The following is a 27124-nucleotide window of genomic DNA, read 5'->3' on the forward strand; positions in this document are numbered from 1 at the left end:
GTCACACTGACTTATTAATGAATATTGTATTACACAAGAACTCAGGCTAAGAACTAAACTTCTTTGTTAAATACCAGCAATAACTTCCAAAGCACTAAATAAGGTTATTAGTGCAGCTGTTTCCCACCTACAATAAAGTAGTGCATTCCTAACTGGTTGTTGAGGGGGGGTCCCTTATTTATATAAAGACTCCTAGGACCTTCTTAGCACTGTCACCAATGACATAAGGACATCATTTTTGCCAAGATCAATGTGGTTAATTTGTTCTCTGTTATTCCCCATGGCACTGGCCTTGAACGGTTCTATGATTATTTGGTTATAAACAGTGGATTTGACCATTCCAGGGTTAGGTTTTATGCAGAATTGATGGAGGATGTAGTCAAGAACAACTTTATTCATTTTGAAGGTCAGCTGTTTAAACAAAGTACAGGAGTGGCTATGGGGGGCACGGCCCACATGTGCCCCAACTTTTGCCAACCTGGTTATGGCCGAGTGGGAATATAGAAAACTTTTGAGTTTCTTTGAACAGTGTTTATTGTACGGATACTACCTGGATGACATTATTATTTTTGGAAGGGTAGCATGGATGGCCTTTTGGAATTGTTTCCCTATCTGAATAATACAACATCCTTTTTAAAGTTTACAGTCAACACTTCCCTTGAATCTATTAACTACCTGGATGCCACTGTTTCCAAAAATTGACCCCAGCAGAGATTTGAGTCCGCCATTTTTAGGAATCCCCCTTATTCTAACTCATTACTGCATTTCAAATTTGGCACCCTATCTATCAAAAAAGAGCCGTAGTAAATGGCAAATGGTGAGACTTGCATGTATTGTTTCACAACATGAAGTGTTCCTGAAGGAGACGTCAAAATTTAAACTTATGTTTTTGAGTTGTGGATATCCAGGTAGTTGGGGAAGTAATCACAAAAAGAGAACTACTAGTGTTTGGTCCCATTTTTGGGAGAGGGCTAGTGCACCAAGTCTAGATATTGCCTCCAACAACAGGGAGGATTTTGGTAGAACCATAGTCCTTACTTACAGTTTGGACACTAGGGAAATCAGTGGTGTAATTAAAAGGAATTGGAACATTTTAAAAAAGGAGGTGAATGATTTAATATTTTAGGCTCTTCCCCTTGGTTTGTATTTATAAAGAATATTTCCCTTAAAACCTTAATTGAAAGAATAAATGCGGGACATGAAACAGGGAGGATGATTAATTGTGGTAGATGCAACCAATGTAAATATATTTTTGAGGGTTCAACTTTTACTATAGCAGACTATGGAAAAGTTTGCCCAAAGGAAAAATATTACTGGTATAGCTGTTGTGTTGTCTACCCAGCTCAGTGCCAGGTTTGCCTTTGTTTTTATGTAGGGAAGACAGAAAAATCCTTAAAAACATGGATTTATCTGCATATGTACAACAATTCTAACAACAATTTGAACAATGCTTTATACAGACATCTTAAGGATAATGTTTTGCACCACCTTAAGTTTTATATTCTAGGTAGCATTGATGACATTAGTGGGGGGGTCCATGGAAGGATGGTCTTGAATGGAATGACCTGAAGTGGCAACTTAAGTTTGATTCTACCAATGGGCTTGGTCTAAATGAAATGACCTCCATAGGTTCAGTGTTGCTCTTCAAGTCTTCTCAGTATATTTAAATGTATTCATAGAATAAGCTTTTTCAATTGGTTGTGTTTTATCTAGCATTTGTATGATCAGTTCGTGGGTACGAATTGAAACAGCTTTTTTTAGTATTCCATATTGTGTAAGTTTTAAAACTGTGGAAGGTTGTTTACTGTTTTTGTTATTGAGTTAGTATCTGACATTTCTTTTTGTAGTGTTCAATAGTGGTAAGTCATGTGTCACTTTAAGAATTTGATACGGGTTGTTTTTTTTACTTCAGTTGTTCTAATTAATTTAGTTGACATTGTTGTCATCCAGTGAGATGTGATTTATGGTAGTTTGCATTAGTATTTATAAGATGAGTAAATGGCATTTGATCATTCATTCTGAGGAAGTCCAGTTCGGACGAAAGCGCTTAATGTTTTTAACAGTGTTTCATTAAAAGACTTAAAAGGCTAACTGCTACAGCTTCATTTTTTTGCCTTTTACATGGTTTTAAGATTGGAGTGGAGTTTTACTCTACCTTGTAAAAGCAAAAGTGTTGAAAAGAAAACCCTACTAGTTGGATCATCTCCATTACAAAGCAACCCTGTGTAGCCCGCAAATCAGCCTGACAAAATACAAATTTAACAGAGAGGAATGAAAGTTGTTATTATGCAGTCACTGGTGTGCTGCATGTCTTCTTTTCCCTCAGATGGATGAATTTGTAGTAAAATGGGATTTCTCCTTCTCCTTGATGGTGTAACACAGAGTTGGTATATGTAAGAAACAAGGGTGTGGAGTGCAGCCTCACCACATTGCCCCTTGCAAAAATGCCTTTTTCCTGTAAGTATTTAGTCCTGAATGCTGATTGCATTTGGGAGGTTTCAGCCATGTACGACTGCAATTGTGTAAGAACATCTCACATGCATTAGCATTTGCCAGTGAGCCATATCAGAGTGCAGTCTTAAGATAATGAATAATAATATAAAAGTTAAAATCAATGCTGAAACATTTGCTGATGAAACCAGAACAAGTCAGTGTTTTGAAACATGTGCAAGTAGCAGAGCTGGGAAACTCCAGATGTTTCTTGTAGGAATTCAATAACCTAACTAGAATGTCATAAGACTCTCAACCCAATACCTTTACCATCTTCAGTACGGAGCAGTTATCTTATCCTCAGCACTAACCCAGTTTATTTGCATGGCTGCAGAAAAAGAGTTTGTAAGGTAATTAGGCCAAGATGACATTTGGATTGCGGGTTAGAGACTGCCTTCCTTACCAAGGCGTGATCTCAGAGTACAGGCAAAGAGAAAAGGATAGGGGGATTTTAAATGAAAGACCTGTTGCGGTTGAGTTGTTAGTTGTATCTAGAACAGAAGCAGCTGTTAGGAAAAGTATATTAGTAGGGCATATAAAATATTGTATGTTAACTATAGGAACCAATCTGAGGAAGTTAGAAAAGATTGGGAAGAGATACTAGGAAAAGCAATTTACAGGAAAACTATAGGAGGACATATGTATGGCTCCCAAGTATGCAACCAAGTCCAGAAGGTTTAGGATCTTTGCTTGGAAGTGCTTGCATACATATTTTTATACTCCATCAGATATCAAAGAATTTTTCCTTGGGTAGATGGCAAATAATGGAGGTGAGTTGGAGAAGAAATAGGTTACTGGAAACATATGTTTTGGGATTGTAATGAGTTAACAGATTTTAAAAATTCCCTACAGAGTACTCTGCCAGAAATATTCCATGAGCAGATGGCTGTAAGCAAGGAAATCATTCTTTTGAGCCTGTATACAGGATTTGAATTGCCTAGACTTAGTAACGGCTTACTTTTAATTTTGGCCTCCAAAAAAGCAGTTACAGAAAATGGAAATCAAAGTCTACACCAGCTGTATAAAAAACAGATAAAAGAACTGAAAGAGGGATCTTTAGAAAAGGAAATGAGAAAATTACATAGAAGTAAATGGAAATTCTGGGAACAATGCATGCATAATAATCAGGAGGAAGAGTGAGGTTTAAGGGAAGGCAGGAGTCCAGAATTGTTTGTAATGTTGACTAACTATTGTGGCAAAGGAAATATATGTGATATATATTTTGTATTTAAATGGAAAATGTTAAAATGGTTTGTTTTCTCTTTTGTTGATATATGCTTGCATGTGTCTTAAGTGATAATTTAATAAAGGTGGTTAAAATATTTCTTTATAATGTCTGCTCTGGAAGGTATTATTACACTTTAAAAATCAGGCTGTCTGTTAAGCTAGCTGTTGTTTAGCAGTATGTGTATTATTTATTTTATATTTTTGATGTAAAATAGTTCTTATACCTCATGTTTCGGAGTCTCTGTAGGATATGAACTTATTGTTGGCGGAGGTATTTTATATCCAAAATTTAAATTATATAAGTATTTGAAATACACACACACACACACACACACACACACACACACACACACACATATATATATATATATATATATATATATATATATATATATATATAAACACAAATAGATACAGAGGCATAGACTCTTGTAAACACATATATAGAAAGACAGACAGACACACACACACACACACACACACACACACACACACACACACATAAATAATTAAACACACACACACTTGTGCATTAATATAAAGCCATTGTATTGATGGTGTACAATTCAGATGTCTGTGGCCAAATAAACAAACATGTAAATAGTAGCTGTAGAAATATATTTTAGCTCATTACCTTCAGGACCAGTAAAAGTGCAAACTATTACAATTATCCTCCCCCACAGAGACAGATAGACAAACTTATAGCACTTTCCTTATAGAATACAGCTGAGATGTCAGATTTTAATTAAGGGAATGAATGTATATGTAAATAATAACGACTATAATGTATTTCATTTCACTGCTGACAGAAGCATGCAAAAACCTCTACAAGAAACACACATTCAGGCCCCTGCAACTGTTGGTGTTACAGTTGCTTGCATTAATTCTGCTTTATTTTTTTGTTGCACACTAACCATGGCTGCAGTAAAAAAAAATTCAGTTGTACCACCAGTCTGTCCCAGCTCACTAATTCACCTTTTTGGAATGAATTTGCTGGTTTTCCAAGCCCAACTATTAAAGTTTAATAAATTAAATTCTAGGTTTTTCTAAGACTTTGTAGACCTGTGTGACAGCACTTTAATGTATGAGCATCAGCTGATAATTAATTAAGCATGGAAGGCATGACAAAGTGCCAGCACTGAAAAAAACCCTCACGCCTTCAGACATCTTAGAAACACGGCCAAAAAAAAAAATCTAAGATATCTTTAGAGTTTTTTGGTCTTCCACTAATAACTTCATAAACCCAGTCATATATCCCACCAATCCCCATCTCTACAGTCACAATCTGATAAAGCGGCCTCATCATTTAATATCCGCTTTATAAAATCTGTCACATATCCTACCCACAGTATGTAAACCAAGCTTGCCAGAACAAAACCTTTTCCCTTCAACCAATTTTCAACTCTACCAAAAATTGAAAATGAAAACTCCCACTCTGGCTCCTGACAAGCTCCCTGAAAGTATATTAAAATCCAAGCCGGCACACTAGTTTATCTCGTCTCTATTCATACAAACAACTCCATAACCAAAAACAAATTTATCCTACCCTATACACAAAGGCAGCTCCTCAAAACAGTTCAACTAGAGACCAATAGCAATTACCTCCCCTTCATCTAAAATACCAGAAAATGTGTCCAGTCTCAACTAATGAAGTACATTACTGAAAATAACCTCAACACATGACTGGCGGCCTTTCACAGTACAACTACAGCTGTCCTCAGTTTTGCCAAACAGAAATAATGGTTGTCTCATTTCTGCTAATTTCCTTGATCTGTATAAAAACAACTTCAACACAGGTTGTCATACAAAAGTACTTCTGCAACTGTCCTCTCTAGTTCTCAACAGTACCTCTATCTCCTGGCTTGAAACTACCTGTCCAGTAGGTATTAAGTAGTTAAATAGAAACATTACATCGGTTCCTTTCTCCGTGCATCAGTAGGTGCTCTCCAAAGGTCCATCTTTGGTTCCCTACTTTTCAGTATATTTTTGTAAAAAACCATCAGTCTTCTAGTGAGCATGCATCATTGTAGAATACACCAGGGGCTCCCAGATGATCTGCTCTGTTAATACCATATAAAATCTACAAATGCTCCACCCAGGGATCCCTTACTTGTGTCGAAGGCTGGCTCACTATCCAAAAACTATTATTAAGTCTTAAGAAATCGAAGTTAATCTTGTTAGCTTCCAAATGTTTAGCTGAGGAGAAAAAATGCTTTAACATAACCTCTTCCAACAACCCAGAAATCAAACTTAATATCCCTTAAAAGCTCCTTGGTTGTCGTAATCAGTGACAAGCTAAAATATGACCATCACATAAATGAGGCTGTAAAAAATGTACCAAAAACCTGGTGCCCCTTACAGGATCAAACCTTACTTGACTCTGCTAAAAAATATGTTGCTTCTACCTGTTTCCTTCCTGCCCTCCTTAACCCATCTCCAAGTCTTCCATATTACACAAATTCACAGAAATGCAGCATACAGAACCCACCATTGCATTGCACTTAAACAACTTTACTGGCCTCCGTTAAAAGGCTCAGTCACTCTCCCTCTCTCACTCATAACCTCCTGTATCAATCCCAATAAAACATCCTCCAGCATTATTCCCCAGTCAGATTTCTTCAGTTTATGTAGAAGTTATTCATTTTAATATTTAATGTAAATGCCACTGGCAGTTCCCTGTACTCCTCCTTTGTCGCCAGACAATGGAACTTTATCGCTTTTTCTGAAACATCTAAAATAAAAACCTTCAAAACTCATTTTACCTTATGTGCTGCTGGCTGTGCTCATGCTGTACTCCATACTGAAACAAATCCTAGTCCTGCAGAACTCTACTGCTGCTCACCTTTCTTGTACTGTACTCTTTCCTATTTGCTCAGTTAGCAGGGTCTTATCTTTTCTGTTTTACTTAACTATTCTATCCAGGGCAGCCTTCATGCATCTACAGCTGTTCTCATCCTATCATCTTTGACACCTCTTTCCCTTTGCTCAACTGCTTGCAAGCTTGTAAAATAGTACTTAAGTGCGAATATTTTTGCATGTTTGTAATATTGTACTTAAACTTTGAATATTTTTGCTTCTGTCAGAACTGTCTTTATAATATGTATACATTTACTATGTGCAATATATACTTATACACATATACATTTATATATATTTAATCTTACTGTATTTGTACATCAGCTGTATTTCTTGAAATATAGATATTTGTGCTTTACGTATTTTAACTCTGTTTCCTTTAACTGTGGGGCTTTTTTCCCTGGGCCTCTGCTGAAAAGGGCCCATATAGACTATACTGGTAAACAAGTGCAATTGTTGTTGTTGTTGTGTCTTTCGGCTTTTCCTGGTTAGGGGTCGCCGCAGCAGAACTCTGGTCCGCTAATGATTGGCAGTAGATTTTTACGTGCCGAGTTGCCAGGCCTGACGCACAACATTCAATGAAGGTACGTCCATTTACACATATCTCCCCACAGAAGACGCTCTAGCTGAGAATTGAACAGGACAACATCTTACTGTGAGGCGACAATGCTACTGCGGCACCACCAACGTAAACAAGTGCAATAAATAAGTACAATTTAAAAAAAATACACACAGATGTGTGTGCTATTTGTTTAGTTATATTTTGACAGAGTCAAATATAAATTAATAACTCTGTTTATTAATTGCTACTTTAGATGTATGCAAGACAAGTATGATAAATTTGCTTGGGTTTCTCCATAATACTGCATCACGTGTTGTAGGAGTTCTGTTAATGAGAAATATTGACAAAATGGGATATATTCCAGTTATACTTGCAATAGATTGAGCAAGATATTTAGAATCATTTTCTTGCATTACTTGTGGTAAGCAATATACTACTGTACTGTTTCTTTTCATGATTAACTTTAGTTTAGAAATTGTTTGATATTAGAATTGCTCCTTTCTCTTTTATAGTTGTAAAAATATTATTAACAAAATGTATGTTTTTCTATGTCTGGGTGGGCCACAAAAATAGAAGCCTTACTTCTTTTACCATTTCTAAGAACTGTATAAAAACAACAACCGATAACAATTGGAAAGTGCTGTTTGATATAAGTGTATGTCTCCTGAAAATTAGGCTGAAATGGCAGCAGCCTTTAAGAATGATTCCAAACTATGTGCATTAAAATCCAGAGCATGCTTGCTTACATTTGTAGGGCTATCAAATGTTCAGTTATTCTTAGAAATCAAAAATTCAGGTTGCAGTTTGGATACACCAAACTTCTTATTGCAGGCAGAGTCTGTATGATCCAATAGTTAAATTTGCTTACAAGAAGGGTTAAGGGAGAGAAATGCCTCTACGTGTTTCACAGTGGGGGAAAAACTGTCACTCATATTGTGAAGTTCAGACTTTTATCCATACACTTGGTGAACTAGATGCCAGGCACTAGTTCAGCTGATCTGTGTACATTCTTGTGGAGTGGCACATGACTAGGGAGAGAGCTGTTTCAATTTGTCTGGTAGATGATGACTTGGGCTCACATCTTTTTCATGGAGTGAGCTGGACATAAAAATATCACACCCATAGTACTGAAAGGTACTTTAATTCTTATCATTTCATTCATGGTGTGCTGTGTAGCTGTAAGAATTGATAAGACGCTAATATATTGGAATTAACTAGAAACAACTAAAATGAGACTGGAATTAAAGTCTCTCTCTGTTGATTACCCTAATTTGTGTTGAACAGGTGCTGGTCTCTCCTTTACAAGGCAAGTCTTTTTGTACTTTCACAATCAAGTCTGCACACACTGTAGTTCAGTTAACAATATTTTATTAGATGTTAATGTCCAAATACTGTCTTTAATAACAATGCTGATAAACAATAGCAGGCTGCAGAAATTCTGGAATGGTGGATAACAATAACAATGCTGATAAATATATCCAAAGTTTCTACATGCATATTCTGATTCTCCTGAATAATATCAATTGAAACAGTCTTTTCCTCCTAAATAGTATGGATATTTGACCGGACTTCTGTACTCAGGCTTGAGTGTCTGTACTGTAAAGACCATTTTATATATCAGTCCAAATGCTTACTTTACTGACTTCCCTGACCATGTTCGAAGTATAGTGTAATAATAATACTAAAACCCTGTAATGTTTTATACACCTCTTTAGTCTTGGTTTCCAAGCCTTGTCTTGCATGTGTCTCACAGTATATTCTTATCTAGAATTAAATTGCAAGTGCACATATCTTTTCCTTGAGAAAGGAACATTCTATATTTCTATATTTCTACACTTCATGCTTAGCCAGCAAGATTATCTTTTTCCTTTTACTGAACAGTCTTTTCCTGAACTGTATGCATAATTGAAACACAAGTCTGACATTATATTTTTAGGCCTGTTTTACCATTTATTTTATATTATGCCTAACAGTTACTTTAAAATGCAAGCTCTCAGTCTAACAGATTTCCTCAGGTCCCTGACAAAACTTTACAGGGACCTTCTTTTGTAGCTATTTTACATGTATATTATATTTGTTTTACTAGCTAATGTAAACTGATTTGATGTACAGGCTTTATGCCACTTTACTTATAATCTGTATATGTGCAATGATGTCCTTTATGGTTTTAAAGGTATTGTTAGCTAATACTTCCAGCAATGTGGCTAATTTATTTAATTTCTGAGTAGCTTTAACAGCTCCATATGCAGGAAATATACCTTCTCCAGCGATTACCCCATTACCTAGATCTGTAGTCTTTAGAGTCTTTAATTCTAAGTTCTGATGTATGTGTGATATATTTAAAACCTGCACATTATGTTGAAAATCAGTGTCTTTTAATTCTGTGGTTTCTAAACTGATTAGGCCAGGTAATTTTTTTTAACCCTGCTGTTCCAGAAACAGCATGGGGACACATTTTTAACCTGTTTCTGTGAGTCATTAGTTAAGGTAGACAGAGTATAAACTGTTAACCCTGCCTATTTTTCCTATTTCTATATGCTGTAATGGTAAAATTTTGCTGTCTGTTGCCTGTCTTTCCTACCTTATGAACTGGTGACTTATTGTACCGTGATGTCTCTCTCTATTGCAAATAAAACCTTTTCCTGTTGTCCACAGATTTAAATACTCAAACATTGCACTGTTTAGTCCATTTTTTATTATATAGCCTATCATGCATGATGGCTATTTTCTGAAGACTAATTGAAATCGGCACTAGAGGGGGGACACCTTTAGAACTGGCCTTGAAGCAAAATATCCATATATTATATTAACTTGAGTTGGTATACATATGTACACGTATTAAAGTATACTCAAATGATCAACTAAAGATGGACCCCTGCCCTCAAAAAAAAAAAAAAGAATATGTATGTATGTATATCATCATCATCTTTCGGCTTTTCCCATTAGGGGTCGCCACAGTGGATCATCTCTTTCCATTTCTTCCTATCCTCTGCATCTTGCTCTGTCACACCAACCGCCTGCATGTCCTCTCTCACCACATCCATAAACCTTATCTTAGGCCTTCCTCTTTTCCTCTTACCTGGCAGCTCCATCCTTAGCATCTTTTTCCCAATATACCCATCATCCCTCCTCAGCACATGTCCAAACCAACACAATCTCGTCTCTCTTGCTTTGTCTCCAAACTGTCCAACATGAGCTGACCCTCTAATATACTGATTCCTAATCCTATCCATCCTAGTCACACACAGTGCAAATCTTAATATCTTTAACTCTGCCACATCCAGCTCTGACTCCTGCCTTTTTGTCAATGCCACTGTCTCCAACCCATATAACATAGCTGGTCTCACTACTGTCTTGTAGACCTTCCCTTTCACTCTTACTGGTACCCGTCTGTCACAAATCACTCCTGACACTCTTCTCCACCCATTCCACCCTGCCTGTAGTCTCTTCTTCACCTCTCTTCCACATTCACCATTACTCTGAACTGTTGATCACAAGTACTTAAACTTGTCCACCTTTACCAACTCTACTCCCTGCATCCTCACCATTCCTCTACCCTCCCTCTCATTTACACACATATATTCTGTCTTAGCCCTGCTGACCTTCATTCCTCTGCTCTCTAGAGCATATCTCCACCTCTCCAGAGTCTCCTCAACCTGATTCCTACTCTCACTACAGATCACAATGTCATCTGCAAAGATCATAGTCCACGGGGCCTCCTGTCTGATCTCATCTGTCAACCTGTCCATCACCACTGCAAATAAGAAAGGACTCAGAGCTGATCTTTGATGTAATCCCACCTCCACCTTAAACGGATCTGTCACTCCCACTGCAGTCCTCACCACTGTCACACTACCCTCGTACATATCCTGTACCACTCTTACATACTTCTGTGCCACTCCCAACTTCCTCATACAATACCACAACTCTTCTCTAGGCACCCTGTCATATGCTTTCTCCAAGTCTACAAAGACACAATGCAACTCCTTCTGACCTTCTCTGTATTTCTCCAATAACACTCTCAGAGCAAACATCGCATCTGTAGTGCTCTTTCCTGGCATGAAACCATACTGCTGATCACTAATCATACCTCCCTTTTTAACCTAGCTTCTACTACTCCCTCCCATGACTTCAGGCTGTGACTGATCAATTTTATCCCTCTGTAGTTACTGCAGCTCTGCACATCACCCTTATTCTTAAAGATAGGTACCAAAACACTTTTCTCCACTCCACAGGCATCCTCTGTCTTTCCAAAATTTCATTAAACAATCTAGTTAAACATTCCACTGCCATTTCTCCTAAGCACCTCCATGCTTCCACTGGGATGTCATCTGGGCCAGCAGCTTTTCCATTCTTCATCCTCTTCATAGCTGTCCTTACTTCCTCCTTGCTAATCTGTTTCACTTCCTGATTCTCTATCTCCAACTTTCTCTCTTTCTCATTCTCTTCATTCATCAGCCTCTCAAAATACTCTTTCCATCTACTCAACACACTCTCCTCTCTTGTGAGTACCTTTCCCTCACTATCCTTTATCACCCTTACTTGCTGCACATCTTTCCCAGCTCTGTCCCTCTGTCTAGCCAGTTGGTACAGGTCCTTTTCTCCCTCTTTAGTGTCCAGTCTCTCATACAACTCTCCATACACCTTATCCTTAGCTTTTGCCACCTCTCTCTTTGCCATGCGCCTCATCTCCTTATACTCATGTCTACTTTCTTCATCTCTTTGACAATCCCACTTCTTCTTCACCAGCCTCTTCCTCTGTATACTCTCCTGTACTTCCTCATTCCACCACCAGGTCTCCTTGTCCTCCTTCCTCTGTCCAGATGTCACACCAAGCACCTTTCTAGCGGTCTCCCTTACTAGTTCTGCTGTAGTTACCCAGCTATTCAGTAACTCTCCACTGCCTTCCAGTGCCTGTCTTAACTCTTCCCTAAACTCCACTTCACAATCACCCTTTTTTAACTTCCACCATTTAATCCTTGGCACTGCTTTCACACTCCTCCTCCTTTTCTTGATCCACCAACATCATCCTACAGACCACCATTCTATGCTGCTTAACTACACTTTCCCCTTCCACCACTTTACAGTCTCCAATCTCCTTCAGACTGGCCCTCCTACATAGGATATAATCCACCTGTGTGCATCTTCCTCGAATCTTGTATGTCACCCTATGCTCCTCCCTCTTCTTAAAATACGTATTCACCACAGCCATGTCCATCCTTTTTGCAAAATCCACAATCATCTGACCTTCTTCATTCCTCTCCTTAACACCATACCTACCCATCACTTCCTCATCCCCTCTGTTCACTTCACCAACATGCCCATTAAAGTCCACTCCAATCTCTAGTCTCTCACCCTTGAGTACACGCACCACAACTTCATCCAACTCTCTCCAAAATTTCTCTTTCTCATCCATCGCACACCCAACTTGTGGAGCATATGCACTAACAACATTCATCATTACACCATTAGTTTCGAGCTTCATAAACATCACTCTGTCAGACACTCTCTTCACGTCTAAAACACTCTTGGCATATTGTTCCTTTAGTATAACCCCTACCCCATTTCTCCTGCCATCCACACCATGATAGAACAATTTGAACCCGTTTCCTAAACACCTGACCTTACTTCCCTTCCATCTGGTCTCTTGCACGCACAATATATCAACCTTCCTTCTCTCCATCATATCAGCTAGCTCTCTTCCTATACCAGTCATACTGCCAACATTCAAAGTTCCTACCCTCACTGCTACACTCCTAACCTTCCTCCTCTCTTCCTGCCTTCAGGCATGCCTTCGCCCTCCTCTTCTCCTTCGGCCAACAGTAGCCCAATTTCCGCCAGCACCCTGTTGGCTAACAGTACTGGTGGCGGTCGTTGTTAACCTGGGCCTTGACTGATCTGGTATGTTAAATTCTATGTAAAACTGACACTGTACCCTGTCATTGTTGTTCTTGTTTTATTGGAGCTTTTCTCCCCGGGCCTCTGCTGAAAATGGGCTCACACCCAGACGGACTATCCCGGTCAACAAATGTAAAATAAAAGTAAATAAATAAAATTTAATTATTTTATTTACCTTTTTAATTTTATGTGCTGTAATGTATGTCTGCCTTTTAAATTCATGTCTTAAATATCCTGTAAATATTTAAGAGCTGTAATAGTGTTTTTTAAAAATTTATGCTCTCTGTATTTCAGAGCTGTACCTTTGCATGCTCTGTCAGTGTCCTTTTAACTTTCTGACTGTTGTACAATAATTATGTATTAAGTGCACTGTAATCTGTAAATTAACAAATTAAGCTTGCCCTGTTATGCCTTGAGTATATTGAATAACTATTTCTACATATTCTTTAGATAACTTATTTTAACAAGACTGTCACAAATAATTCTGTCTCTTTATCCTTAAACTAATGACTGAATCATGTGAAGCATTATATAATTGCATGTTGCAACTGAGTATGAATGTTACATTCTGAAATCTGACTGAAATGTACTACACTTGAACTCATAACCAAGTATGAATGTCATATTCTGAAACTTGACTGACATTTACATTGTTATATTCTGAAATTTGACTGAAATTTACATGAAAGTGATACATACTTATACTGAACATTTGAAATAGCTGTGTATATTCTGGAAACTATTTCTAGACTATTCTAAACTAATACTAAAGAAATATTTTTTGCCGGTGTTACCTAAACACAGATAAAAGCATAACTGAAAACTGGCAAATGTTATATTCTGAAAAGTAAACTATTAATACCTTTTTTAGTCAGTATTGTCTGAACATAGATAAAAACATAAACTTAAAAGTAGTGCTGTTATACAATTGCTTGAAAACATGAGAACATTTACATAAACATTGGAGAAGTAACTAAAACATATTTTCTATAGATAGTTGAGTTGTGCACCACAGCTCTTGCCAAATTTAGGCCTTACTCTGCATTGTCCCAGTCGCTGCTGAGGTATTGGAGGGTATTTGTAATGTCCACATGTAGCAGTCTGTCTTAAGTCCTTCAAACCTCCATTTTTTCATCTTTTGTGCAAGGCTGGGTGAATAATATTTTTGACTGTATTTAAAATCATTCCTAGAAATTATTTCCTGCAAAGCACAAAAAAAAAAAAAAAAAAAAAAAACAGTATCAGGTCCTTAAAATAACATTTACAGATTTAACAATTATAAACTGATAGTATTGCTTGTTGCCCTGACTTTATTTACATTTTTTCTGCATGAAATAAACATATGCTGCTAATAAATTTTTGAAAGTCTGTAAGCAAACTGATAATATACTATAGTGAACTAAACCAATGTAACTAATAAATACATTGCTTGTTGTCCTGACTTTATTTATATTTTTCTCCATGAAATAAACATACATTCTTGTAAATTTGTAAGCAAACTAATAATGTACTATTGTTAACTAAACTAATGTTACTAATACATTCTTGCAAGTCTAACTGAACTGATAATGTACTACAGTGAAATGGAAAGGCAGTAACTTTATTATTAAATCAAACGGAAACCTCAGTGGCATTGTTTTTTTTCTGTCATAACCTCAAATGAAACTAAAGTAGTAATTTAACACTGTATTACTATTTCAACATTTTTTTGCATTTCTGCACCTCTATAAAATTAATATTAACTGTTGAACTTTCTGCGCTTGCTGTCGTGACCCTCAGGTCCTAACATACTGTTCTGTCTGTGAAACTCCACTCACTGTCTTACCATAGCCGTTTTTTTAGCTGACATCATTTCATTTTTCAGTACTGCTAAATGCTGCAAGGATTAAATAGTAACAACTGTAACTGTATAAAATGTCACTAAAAATATTAAATTGATTTTTACCATACTGATTTTTTTAGCATACAGTATGGTTTGGCATACATTGATAACATGTCCATACCTAGTATGAAGCTGTTACCACTAGAAATGTTGGCTGCTGTAATCTTTGACCCTTTAAATCCTGACAAAACTGCAGTCATGTCCTCTAATAAAAGTCTATTTGTAACTGAAGTTGATTTGTCTGTATTAATCACTACTTTGTTCCATAATTTTTCTGTAAACAATGAAATATTTTCATTTATTTTAACCTTAAACTATGACAGATAAATTCTCTGGTTTGGTGCAGGACTGCCACACCCTTTATAGATAACCTGATTTTTTTTATAGTACTTTCTTATTTACTTTGCTCTGCAATCTGTGTATCATTTACTTTATCAGATTGTTCAAAGTCTGCACACTGATCCCTCTAATAACTTTTAACTTTAAATGAACATTTCCAGAACAGAGTTTTTAGACTGTTTTATAGTTATCTGGAGGTTTTTAAACTTTGTATTGCTTCTTGGCTGTGTGATGTCACAGTGGAAACATTAAAGTTTGTGGGGGTTGTGAAGTACTTTAATTCATAGCATTTCATTCATGGTGTGCTATGTAGGTGTGAATTAAGTATGTGGTAATGATAAGTAGGCAGTCCCTGCATAGAGCTGAGAGGAGTATGGTGGTGGTGGTGGAGGGGGGGGCAGAGAGACTTCTGTATAACATTTGTAGTGGTTTCTCTTGAATTTCAAGGTTGTTTTCTCAGGGTACAATAGTTAGGGGAGTTTGTCAGCATAAAGAAGGCTATGAATAATTATATCCATGCCTGATTAGTTGTTATTTCAGGATTCCTTTTTTTGTGTCATGGTAATTTATGTTCTGAAATACCTAATAATATATATTGGTATGCATGGTGTATAACTGAATAGTTCTGATGTCTGTGAGTTGGCTAAGGTCACATACAAATACTTGGCCCAAATGAAGTTTGCCATCTGTGATATTCCAGATTTTATTGTGGTTCTGTGAGCTAGTAGCACCATATTTTAATAGTGTGCAAACATTATCCACATAATAACACTGAATATTACTAAATGTCATGCTTTTCTTACAGGGCTGCTCATACTTCAACTCGAATGCAGTTCCTCTGAAGTTGTCATTCATCAATGCCGATCCATTGGGAGACAATATCAATGTGATTTTTAAGGTACTGCTCAAATTAATATATAAAAAAACACTGATCAGGAGTGATGGTTTAAGGATGATTAATAATGCTAATTGTAGATAGTTATGCAGAGCATATTATCCTGAAGGCAGGAACATTATATGAGGCATTTAAAGCCATTTTACAGTGCATTGAAAAAATGCAAAGAAACATTTTGACTGTAATGCTAAAACTTTTCTGCCTATTGTAAATGAAGAGATGGTTGATAAACCAATGTTAATCTTATGGTGATGTTTTTATTGAAAGAAGTTTACAGAAGGTACCTAGAAGGATTCACCTGATTTATCCTTTTCTCAAGAAATACCATAGGTTTTATTTTACATCCAAGAAACTAGGCAGAGCAAATGAACCACTGGTTTAAGACTTGACATGGAACCTCATGAAGAAGCACTCTGTTATCCCACTCTCCAGTTTATCCTGTACTCTACTCTCTATCTTGCAGTGTACCACCTTGTAATGCACTGTACCTCATAATCCTACTCTTTGTCTCTTGAGCCTGAATTATGATGCCATATCCAGAAACGTATTACCTTATTCTACAGTGTACTTCCTGATCCAGTACAACATCTCCTGATTCTGAACTGTAGCTACATGTCCAGCATTGTACTTCTGTAACCAGCAATGTGCCTCATGATCCTGCACTGTCTCTCCAGATCCCAAACTGCAGCTCTTTGGCCAGTCATGTATCATCTTGCAATGCATTGTACCACTTTATCCCACAAAATGCCTCATAATCTTGAATACTATCTCCTGGTCCCAAACTGTATTTCTTTATTTTGGACTATATAGCCATGTGTTGTACTGCAAATGATTTTCACCTGTACTGTACATTCTTATATTGGACTACAGCTCTCTATTCTGTACTGTACCATTTTTATCATTCACTGTGCCACATTATGCCACACTGTAGCTCCTTCTCATGCAATGCAGAGCCTGCACTGTGTTGCCTTATCATGTTACAGATCATTACCTTGCAGTTAGCTACTTACTCTGTACAGTAATGCCTTGTTTTGCACACTTTACCTTATTCTACACAGTGTACATCTTTATCATGCACTAAATTACCTTATCCTGCACTGTACCTCCTCATCCATACTACATCTCCTGGAAACTACTTTGTACCTCTTTATTCTGTATTGTAGCATCTCCTCCTGTACTGTACTTCCTTACATTGTACTGTTAATACTGGAATTTCATCTGAAAGATCTAGTAAAGGGCTTGAACCTTTCTAATTTTTATCCAAGATGCAGATATGCTTATGAGTAAACCCTTAACACTGTCATTGGCTTTGGACATTTTTAAGTTAAGATCACAAATAAAAATTTTTTTTAATTCAGGGAATATTTATTCAAATCAGCTTATCATCCTGTCACTGATCCAAAATCATAATTATAAAATAAGGTTTATTGCTTGCAAAAAATAGGAAATGCACAGGATATAAACAGATCCATGATAACGGTTTCCCAAAATAACTCATAATATATGACTGAGAAGTATGTTTAAAACTATACATACTGTGATGTTATTGAGAGTAACTTTTTCTTAGGGCTTCTCAGTGCATCACTACTAGTGTATCTGTATTACTCACAAGCACAAATACGAATCACATTAGAATTAGTAACTTCCCTATTAGTTTATAATACTACTATAACATAATCAATATAGTTCAGTCTTTTCAAGACAGGGAAATGTCGCAACTTTTTCAGTTTCTTATATTCTTTCTAACAGTAACATTTATGAATTTAATGTTTCAAAGCCAGAAGATAAACAGGCTTCAATTATCATGCAAAAGGAAGCTATTCTTACATTTAGCCTACAGATCAGAAGCCCAAATATTATTAATCCAAGAAACCCACATGCTCAACTCACAATGGCAAAATTTTAAGGAAAAATGGATTAAAAATATAATTAGAGCTTGGGCCAGCACTAAAAGTGCTGGAGTGGGAATAGTGATGGATAAACAATTCTCAGGCACTATTACAGATAGAAATTTTGATAGTGAAGGGAGGTGGTGTTACATTAAGTGTAAGATTAAAGAATTATAGTTAATCTTTACACTCCTTGTTCCAATCAATTTGACTTATCAAAAATATATAATTTATTAAGCAAGTATGATACAAGCTAAATCATTTTGGGGTAACTGGATTGTAATATTAAATCTTAAAATGTAAAAACAGCTAATACTTATTATAAAGATGGGAAAGCAGCCTTATCTATTCTAGATTTAATGCAAAGATATGACCTTTCAGACCAACTAAATTTGCTGATTCTGATAAAAATAAGTACTCCTTTTTCTCATCTTGCCACAAGACATGGATGAAGTTCATCATGTTACACTGCTGCAGTCATTACACTTGGGTTATCCTGCCGTCAGGCGGTCCCTCAGTCGGCCTGAGTTCCAAAGTCTTGGTCCGGCGTTGGTTGCTGTCGCTTCTTCCCTGACGTCAGTGCGACAGGGGTATATAAGATGCAGCTGACGCCATTTTCTTCAGTCTTTCTTGCCACGTGGTGCCCGAAGCAAAAGTTCGCAAGTGCCGGTCGGCCGACTCCTGCGATTTTCATTCCGAATCCAGAACCGAAGTCTTCTACAAAGCTTAGTATCCCGTTGGGGAAACTTTTTCTTGCCTCAGACCGATGTCAGTAAAAGTTAATAACTGTATTTCTTGTGGGAAGCAAATACCTCATAAGGATTTCCATTCTTATTTTATCCCATGCCTAGGCCCAGACCACGATGTCCCAGGTTGTCGGCTTTGTGCTAGGTTTAACAAGCGCACTATTAAATGTCGGTTTGATTTTACCTGACATTATTTTGGCAGAAAATTCAATTACAGCATGCTGTTGGAACTACCGATGATCGGAATACACAAAAAGCGCAAAGACAAGGACAGACATCCGAGGCCCAAAACTGACGACGAAGCCTCTTCTAGGCCAGTCGCCGGTTCTCTGGTTTTCAGCGAGGGCCTTCGCTGCCCCTGACGACCGCTAATTTAGAACCACAGGCCGCCTCTGACTCCCACGTGGAGATGGCTGGGCCTTCGGACACACCAGATTTACAGCCTACCAAGACTATCTCTTCAGAGGGATCCGGAGTAGCTGAACAACCCGTAGCTTCAGAGGGTGTTTTCAGACCTACTCAGTTAACCATTAAATCTTCTGCTAAGTCTAAAACCCCCTTAAAAACAAAAAAACAACTTCAGCATTCACCAGGACAGGCCTCCATGCCTAAGAAACAAATGCTCAAACTGGCCGAAGACTTAATTACTCTGATCAGGGGGTCCCATCCCCCTCCTGATAAAAGGCCTAGACAGGATGCAGACTATGACTCATCCAACCAGGTATCCATCTCTTCAGATTCATCCTCAGACCTAGGATACTCTTTACCCCCCTTATGAGGATTCTGATGCTGAGGAATCAATTCCTTCAGCCTCTCCGCCAGAGGACTACTCCTTTGGGGAAACCTTACATACCATGAGGGAGCATTTCCATTGGGAGGGCCAGGATTATTCAGAATCCAAGAAAAGGCTCAGAGATTTCCTTTTATTACCTCAACACAGACCCCTTGCTATTCTGCCAGTGTTAGATATTGTGGATGATGTGTATTCTGAATCCAGTTTAAATCCTGATTCTTTACCTCCTGCTCCAGTTAAGCCAGACAGATACTACAGAGTCCCTGACTCTCACAAATTTCTTTATAAAAGCCCTGTTGCTGACCCTAAAACTATTTCCCAGGGTCCCAAAGGGGTAAAGGCTTCTTCAGCAAAAAATCCAGTTCCCTCTGATGCTTCTGAATTAAGATCCTCCTAATTATAAGGAAATATGTTTTATTTGGTTTGTAAGAAAGTTATTAAGTTGCCTAGGGTACACAGTAAATGAAAGAAGTCAAAACTAGTGCCCTCACAAGAGATAATATTCCTGGGTGCCAGCTTAAATACAACGGCCCAGATGACTTATCTCACACCAGGCAAGCAAGGACAACTGACTCAATATTTTCAATTGATGGCAACAAAGACCCAACTCCCTGCAAGAACAATTCTGCAGGCCTTGGGTTACATGGCATCTTGCATACTACTAATTCCATATGCCAGACTGCATATGAGGAAACTGCAATGGTACCTAAAGAGTGTCTGGTCTCAACACTGTCACAGTTTGGAAACAGTAATACCACTAATTTCTTGCCTTCAATAGGAGTTTCAGTGGTGGGCTCAAGCCTGTCACCTCAACAAGGGACAGCCTTTCACTCAACCCACAGCCAGGCAAACACTGACAACAGATGCATCGGATTACGCCTGGGGAGCACACATGGCAGGAACATGTATTCAGGGCAAGTGGCCCGCAGAACAAAGGCATCTTCACATCAATCAAAAAGAGATGCTAGCTGTACAAAATGTCCTTATAGCTTTCAAGGACCTTCTGCATCCAGGACAACTACTATTAAAGACAGACAACACCACATTTATGTGGTACATAAACAAGCAAGGGGGCACTCATTCTTATCCCCTCTGCAGACAAGCCATGACCTTGTGGAACACAGCTCTAACCTATCAAGTTCATCTGCAAGCACAATTCCTGCCAGGAGAGAAAAACACACTGGCAGACGACTTAAGCAGAAACATCATGGATAAGCACGAGTGGAAATTACATCCACAAATACTCAGGATGATAACAGAAAAATGGTGGAGCCCGGAAATAGATCTGTTTGCATCCCCAATGAACTGCCAGCTACAGAAATTCTGCACAAGGACTTACCCCCCACAAGCATGGAAAGTGGATGCCCTCTCATTCAGCTGGAAAAACCTACAAGTATATGCTTTCCCACCACTACCTCTCCTTTCAAAGGTACTCATAAAAGCCAGGCAAGAAAAGCCAAAGATGATCCTGATTGCCCCAGACTGGCCACGCCAGCACTGGTACCCAATCTTAAAGAATTTAGCACAGGGTCCATCCTGGATTTTGCCTCAAATCCCACATCTTCTGACTCAGCACAACAATCAGATACTTCACAGCCAGCCCAAGACTTTAAACCTGGCTGCATGGCAGATTCCTTAGTCAAGCAAGCAATGCCTCTCTCCAAAGCTGTTATGGATGTCATTCTGGAGGCCAGAAGGCCGAGCACCAGGAAAGCCTATTCAGATGAATGGAAGAGATTCTGTGCCTGGAACCAGGCTCACAGCCTTGACCCTCTTGCCCCAAATATTCTTCAGATACTACAATATTTAACTGAGATGCTGGACAAAGGCCTCTCCTTTTCATCCATCAAGATCCACGCCTCTGCCATCTCTGCTCATTACAACACGGACCCACCTATTTTTTCTAATCCTTTGCTAAAACAGTACCTCAGAGTGGCTAAAAACATAAGACTGCCCCATAGAGCACCAACTCCAACTTGGGACCTCAACTTCGTGTTGGAAAAATTAACTTTACCTCCTTTTGAGCCAGCTAACTCAGCAGATTTAAAATATGTCTCTTGGAAAACTGTTCTGCTCTGGGCAATAACCTCAGCATGAAGAGTTTCAGAATTACAGGCAGTAATGGCAGTGGAACCTTTCATCATTTTCCACCAAGACAGGGTGTCTTTAAGAACAAACCCTACTTTTATGCCAAAGGTGGTGTCAAGTGTGACTCTAAACTAAACTATTCACTTGCCAACTTTTTATCCAAATCCACAGAATAAAGGAGAGAGACTTCTGCATTCCTTGGACATACACAGGCAGTTACGCTTCTACTTGGACAAAACGAAAGCTTTCAGAAAAACTAAGCAATTGCTTGTAGCATATGCTGCAGGAGCACAGGGAAAAGCCATTTCAAAACAGACCATTTCAAAATGGATAGGACACTATATACGTTTCTGCTATACACACCATGGGAAAACTGTACCTAACAGCATTAGGTCTCATTCCACCAGGGCAACAGCCTCTTCAACTGCCTATCTCAGAGGAGTACCTACCAAGGACATTTTGGAAGCAGCAACTTGGAGTTCTGTACATACCTTCACCAAGCATTACCATCTGCCTCTTTACTCTAAATCCAGAGCTGGCTTTGCCACTGCAGTGCTGCAGGGCCTTATAGCTACCCCTAATGCCTTATAGAACCAGCCACCCTACCTCAACTTTGGGATTCTACCCAAGTGTAATGACTGCAGCAGTGTAACACGATGAACATAGTACAGTTTTGTACCTACCATAAATGTAGATGTTAGTGTGTATACACTGCTGCAGTCTAGTTTACCCTCCCTCCTTCCCCTCTTACTTGCTGGTACGTACCTTAGTCTTCTACCCTTTGCTACCTATGGGGAGTATTTGCTGGTAACTGAAAGTTTTTGATTGCTTTTCTTAGGTATGGTTTATTAGCAATTTGCATTGCCTACATTTTTGGGGGCACCTGACATCTGGGGCAAGAACAACTAAAGAAAATGGCGTCAGCTGCATTTTATATACCCCTGTTGTACTGACATCAGGGAAGAAGCGACAGCAACTGATGCCGTACCAAGACTTTGGAACTCAGGCCGACTGAGGGACCGCCTGACGGCAGGATAACCCAAGTGTAATGACTGCAGCAGTGTATACACTTGAACATCTACATTTATGGTAGGTACAAAACTGTACTTTCTTCGTGTTTCACTGTTGCAGTCATTACATTTGGGTAATCTGCTGTCAGGTTGCCCTCAGTCAGCCTGAATAACAAAGTCTTGGGTCCTGCTTCGGTTGCTGTCTCTTCTTCCATGACGTCAGGTCGTCAGGGGTATAAAACATGCAGCCAATGCCATTTTATTCAGTTTTTCTTGCAGCGTGGTGTCCGAAGCAGAAGCAGTTAGCAAGTGCTGGTCAGCCAACTCCTGAAATTTTCGTATTCGTGTTTCAGAACCGAAGTTTGCAAACTAAAGCTAAGTACCCCATTGGGGAAACTTTTTCTTGCTCCTTACCGATCTCAGTAAAAGTTAATAATTGCATTACTTGTGGGAAGCAAATACCTCATAAGGATTTTCATTTGTACTGTATTCCTTGCCTAGGCCCAGATCACAACGTGCCTTGCTGTCGGTTTTGTGCTAGATTTAACCAACGCACTATTAAGTGTTGGTATATTTTTGCTTCTAAATATTTTGGCACAAGATTTAATTATCCTAAAATGTCGTCGGTTAGCAATCCGACTACCGGAGTTCACAAAAAATGCAAAGAAAAAGACAGAGACAGACCGTTGAGGTCCAAAACCAACGACAAAGCTTCTCCTAAGCCAGTCGCTGGTTCACCAGTACTCAGTGAGCCGCTTTTGCAGCCCCTGATACCCGCTACTTTTGAGTTGCAGGCCTCTACCGAGACCCATTCAGAGTCCGGTATGCTGCGAGATTCTCAGAGTATTGAACCCGCGGATGCCTCTCCCTTGGATGGGTCCGGAGCTGCTGAGCAGGCACCGGCTTCTAAGGGTGTTTTTAGGCCTCAAAACTTTTATGTTAAACTGATGCCAGCAACAAAAAAGGTCAAAAACATCTATGTCTAAAAAGCCGATGCATGAGCCACATGCTCAGGCCCCTTTGCCTAAAAAACAGATGATCAAAATGGCTGAGGATATAATTACCTTGATCAGGGGTCCCCCCCAAGGCACTGATTATGAATCTTCCATCCCATCTGCATCTCCTCTTGAGGATTACTCTTTTGGAGAGACTTTGCATAGTTTAAGGGAACATTTTCACTGGGAGAGTCAGGACTTCTTTGAATAAAAGAGGAGGCTTGGGTATTTCCTTCTTCTTCCTCAGCATAGGCCTTTGGCAATACCTCCTGTATTAGACATTGTTGATGATGTGTTTTCGGAATCAAGCATGGCTCCTGATTCCCTGCCTCCAGCTCCTAGTAAGCCAGACAGATATTACAGGGTTCCTGACTCCCACAAATTTCTATTCAAAAATCCTGCTGCTGATCCTGAGACTTTCTCAGAGTCCCAAGGGTGTAAAGGCCTCTACAGCCAAAAATCCTACCCCGTCTGATAGAAATTCCAGGGCGCTAGATAGATGGTGAAAGAAGGTTTATACGTCTGCAACCTTGGCAATCAGGGCTTTAAACTGCCAGTTTCATAGCTTAAATATCAACAGCATGTTACGGGCTTACTGAAACAGAAAATGATGTTGATTTCTGACTGTGTGGAAAATAAAGAGTTACAGGAATTATTGCACTCAGCAGAACAGGTTGGAAAGCATACTTTGCAATGTGGTTTTGATCCCTTGGAGGCCTCTTGTAGGGTCACCATTACTGGATCTGTGATTAGAAGGCATGCCTGGCTCAAGGAGCAAAATTTGCCTGATCATGTTAAAGCTAAATTGTTGAATGCCCCTTTGCAGCATGATACTCAGTTTGGTAATAAGGCAGAAGAGATGTTAAAGAAAATGGAAGACAAAGCTAAATCTATGCAAACTGTAAAAGATTTCTTGCAAGTGCAGCCACCCAGGTTCAGTAGACACCAGCCTACTAAAATTTGGTCCTTTCCTGTGTCCAACAGAGTCACTCAAGGCAAATCCAGATGCTCAAAAAGCTCAAGATACCAATCACAGGGTTCTTACAGGTCAAAGCAATGGGGTGCCTCCACCTCCAAATCTGGAGGAAGCAAAACACAACCCTACAGTAAGCAGTCTCAATGACTTTCCTCTACCATCACCAAGCACTTTTCTTTTGGCAGCCCCCTTGGGGGGAAAACTAGCACTTTATGCTCAAAATTGGCAGCTAATTATCCAGGACAAGTGGGTATTAAACATAGTATCCCAGGGGTACAGATTTCATTTCCATACTTTGCCAATTCCAAACGGATGGCCAGATCTGCCACAAAACCAGTGGGCAGAGGCCCAGAAACAAGTCATGTCCCTCATGGATATGGGGGCTATTCAACCGGTACCAGAAAAGGGAAAAGGACAAAGTTTTTATTCAAGACTTTTCCTGGTACCCAGAAAAGACAATTCATGGCATCCAATACTGAACTTATTGATTTTGAACACGTTCCTGGACATTCCAAAATTCAAAATGCAGACTTTACAACAGCTACTGCCTATGGTAGGCAGGAATTCTTGGCTAGTAACTCCAGACTTAAAACAGGCATATCTGCATATCCCAATAAGGGAATCATGCAGAAGATACCTCCACTTCAAAGCAGGTTTTTTGCATTACCAATTCTCTGCACTGCCCTTTGGCGTATCTACTGCGTCCAGGGTCTTTACAAAGTGCCTGGCACCAGTAGTCGCATTCTGCAGGCAAAGAAGCATTCAAATGTATCCTTATCTGGACGATTGTCTCATTCAAGCAGAGGACAAGGACACTCTTCTTCAACATCTGGCGTTTGTAAAAAAGGCTTCTAGCATGCCTGGGGTACACCGTAAACGAAAAGAAATCACAACTGGTACCCTCTCAAATAATTGCATTCCTGGGTGCAAGCTTGAATACAACTGCCCAGATGGCTTACCTCACGCCAGAGAAACAAAGGCAACTGACAACATACTTCAAACAAATGGCAACAAAAACCCAGTTATCTGCAACACAAATTCTGCAGGCTTTGGGCTTCATGGCATCCTGCATTCTACTAATTCCATATGCAAGACTGCATATGAGAAAACTTCAGTGGTACCTTAAAAGTTTATGAAGTCAACATTGTCACAGTCTGGAAACAATGATTCCTCTCATTCCCTGCCTACAACAGGAGTTTCTTTGGTGGGCAGAGACATGTCACTAAAACAAGGGACCATCATTCACTCTACCCCTGCCACCCAAACCCCAACTACAGACGCATCAGACTATGCTTGGGGGGCCCACCTGGTGGGGAGATGCATTCAGGGCAAATGGGCCCCAAACCAAATGCATCTGCATATCAACCAGAAAGAGATGCTAGCTGTACAGAATGCTCTGACAGCCTTCAAGGACTTACTTCATCCAGGACAACTACTGATAAAGCTGGACAACACCACAGTTATGTGGTACATAAACAAGCAGGGGGGTACCCACACCTACCCCCTTTGCAGACTAGCCATGGCCTTGTGGAACACAGCCTTGACTTACCAAATACATCTTCAAGCTCAATTCCTGCCAGGAAAACAAAATACTCTGGAAGACGACCTAAGCAGAAGTCTTATGGACCCACAGAAATGGAAACTGGATCCACAAATCTTCAGCATTTTAACACAGAAATGGGGGAGCCCAGACATACATCAATTTGCATCTCCCCAAAATTATCAGTTGGACAAATTCTGCACAAGAACTCATCACAAAAAAGCATGGAAAGTGGGTGCTCTATCCTTCAGATGGAAAAAAACTATCAGTCTATGCCTTTCCCCCTCTGCCTCTACTCTCCGAGGTCTTACTAAAAGTCACACAGGAAAAACCAAAAATGATCCTGGCTGGCCTTGCCGGCGCTGGTATCCACTTCTAAGGAATATGTCTCAACTTCCTTCATGGTACCTGCCTCAAATACCTCATCTACTGTCTCAACAGAACAATCAAATTCTGCACACTCAGCTCCAAACTCTGAATCTTGCAGCATGGCTGATCAATTAATTTTTCAAACAACACTTCTCAGTAAATCTGTGATGGATGTCATTTTGGAAGCCAGAAGGCCTTGTACTAGAAAATCTTATGCTGACAAATGGAAGAGATTCTGTGCTTGGAACCAAGCACAAGGAACAGACACAGCAAAGCCCAATATTCCTCAGATTTTACAATATTTGACTGGGATGCTTGACAAGGGCCTATCTTTATCTTCAATAAAAATCCATGCCTCTGCCATCTTGGCTCATTACAACACAGAGCCTCCCTCTTTTCTCATCCTCTGCTTAAAAAGTATCTTAGAGGGGACAAAAATTTAAGGCCTCCCAGAAGATCACCAACTCCTGCATGGGACTTCAATTTTGTGCTGGAAAAACTCACCCTGCCTCCTTTTGAACCAGCAGCTACTGCGGATATAAAATTTTTATCTTGGAAAACAGCTTTTC

The 27124-nt window shown here is 39.1% G+C and overlaps 1 protein-coding gene across 1 annotated transcript in view; it reads left to right on the plus strand.

Annotated features, from left to right (window-relative positions):
- The window catches only part of PIK3C2B (phosphatidylinositol-4-phosphate 3-kinase catalytic subunit type 2 beta), a 1063900-nt gene that overhangs the window by 852180 nt on the left and 184596 nt on the right, over window positions 1-27124 (plus strand). Inside the window, exon 21 of the mRNA XM_044076750.1 lies at window positions 16060-16152. Coding sequence (XP_043932685.1) covers window positions 16060-16152 — 93 coding nt within the window. The remainder of the gene's footprint in view (window positions 1-16059; window positions 16153-27124) is intronic.

This window comes from Protopterus annectens, chromosome 7.part0 (assembly GCF_019279795.1).
Source record: "Protopterus annectens isolate FY-2018-M chromosome 7.part0, PAN1.0, whole genome shotgun sequence".
In the NCBI taxonomy this organism is placed as follows: domain Eukaryota; kingdom Metazoa; phylum Chordata; order Ceratodontiformes; family Protopteridae; genus Protopterus; species Protopterus annectens.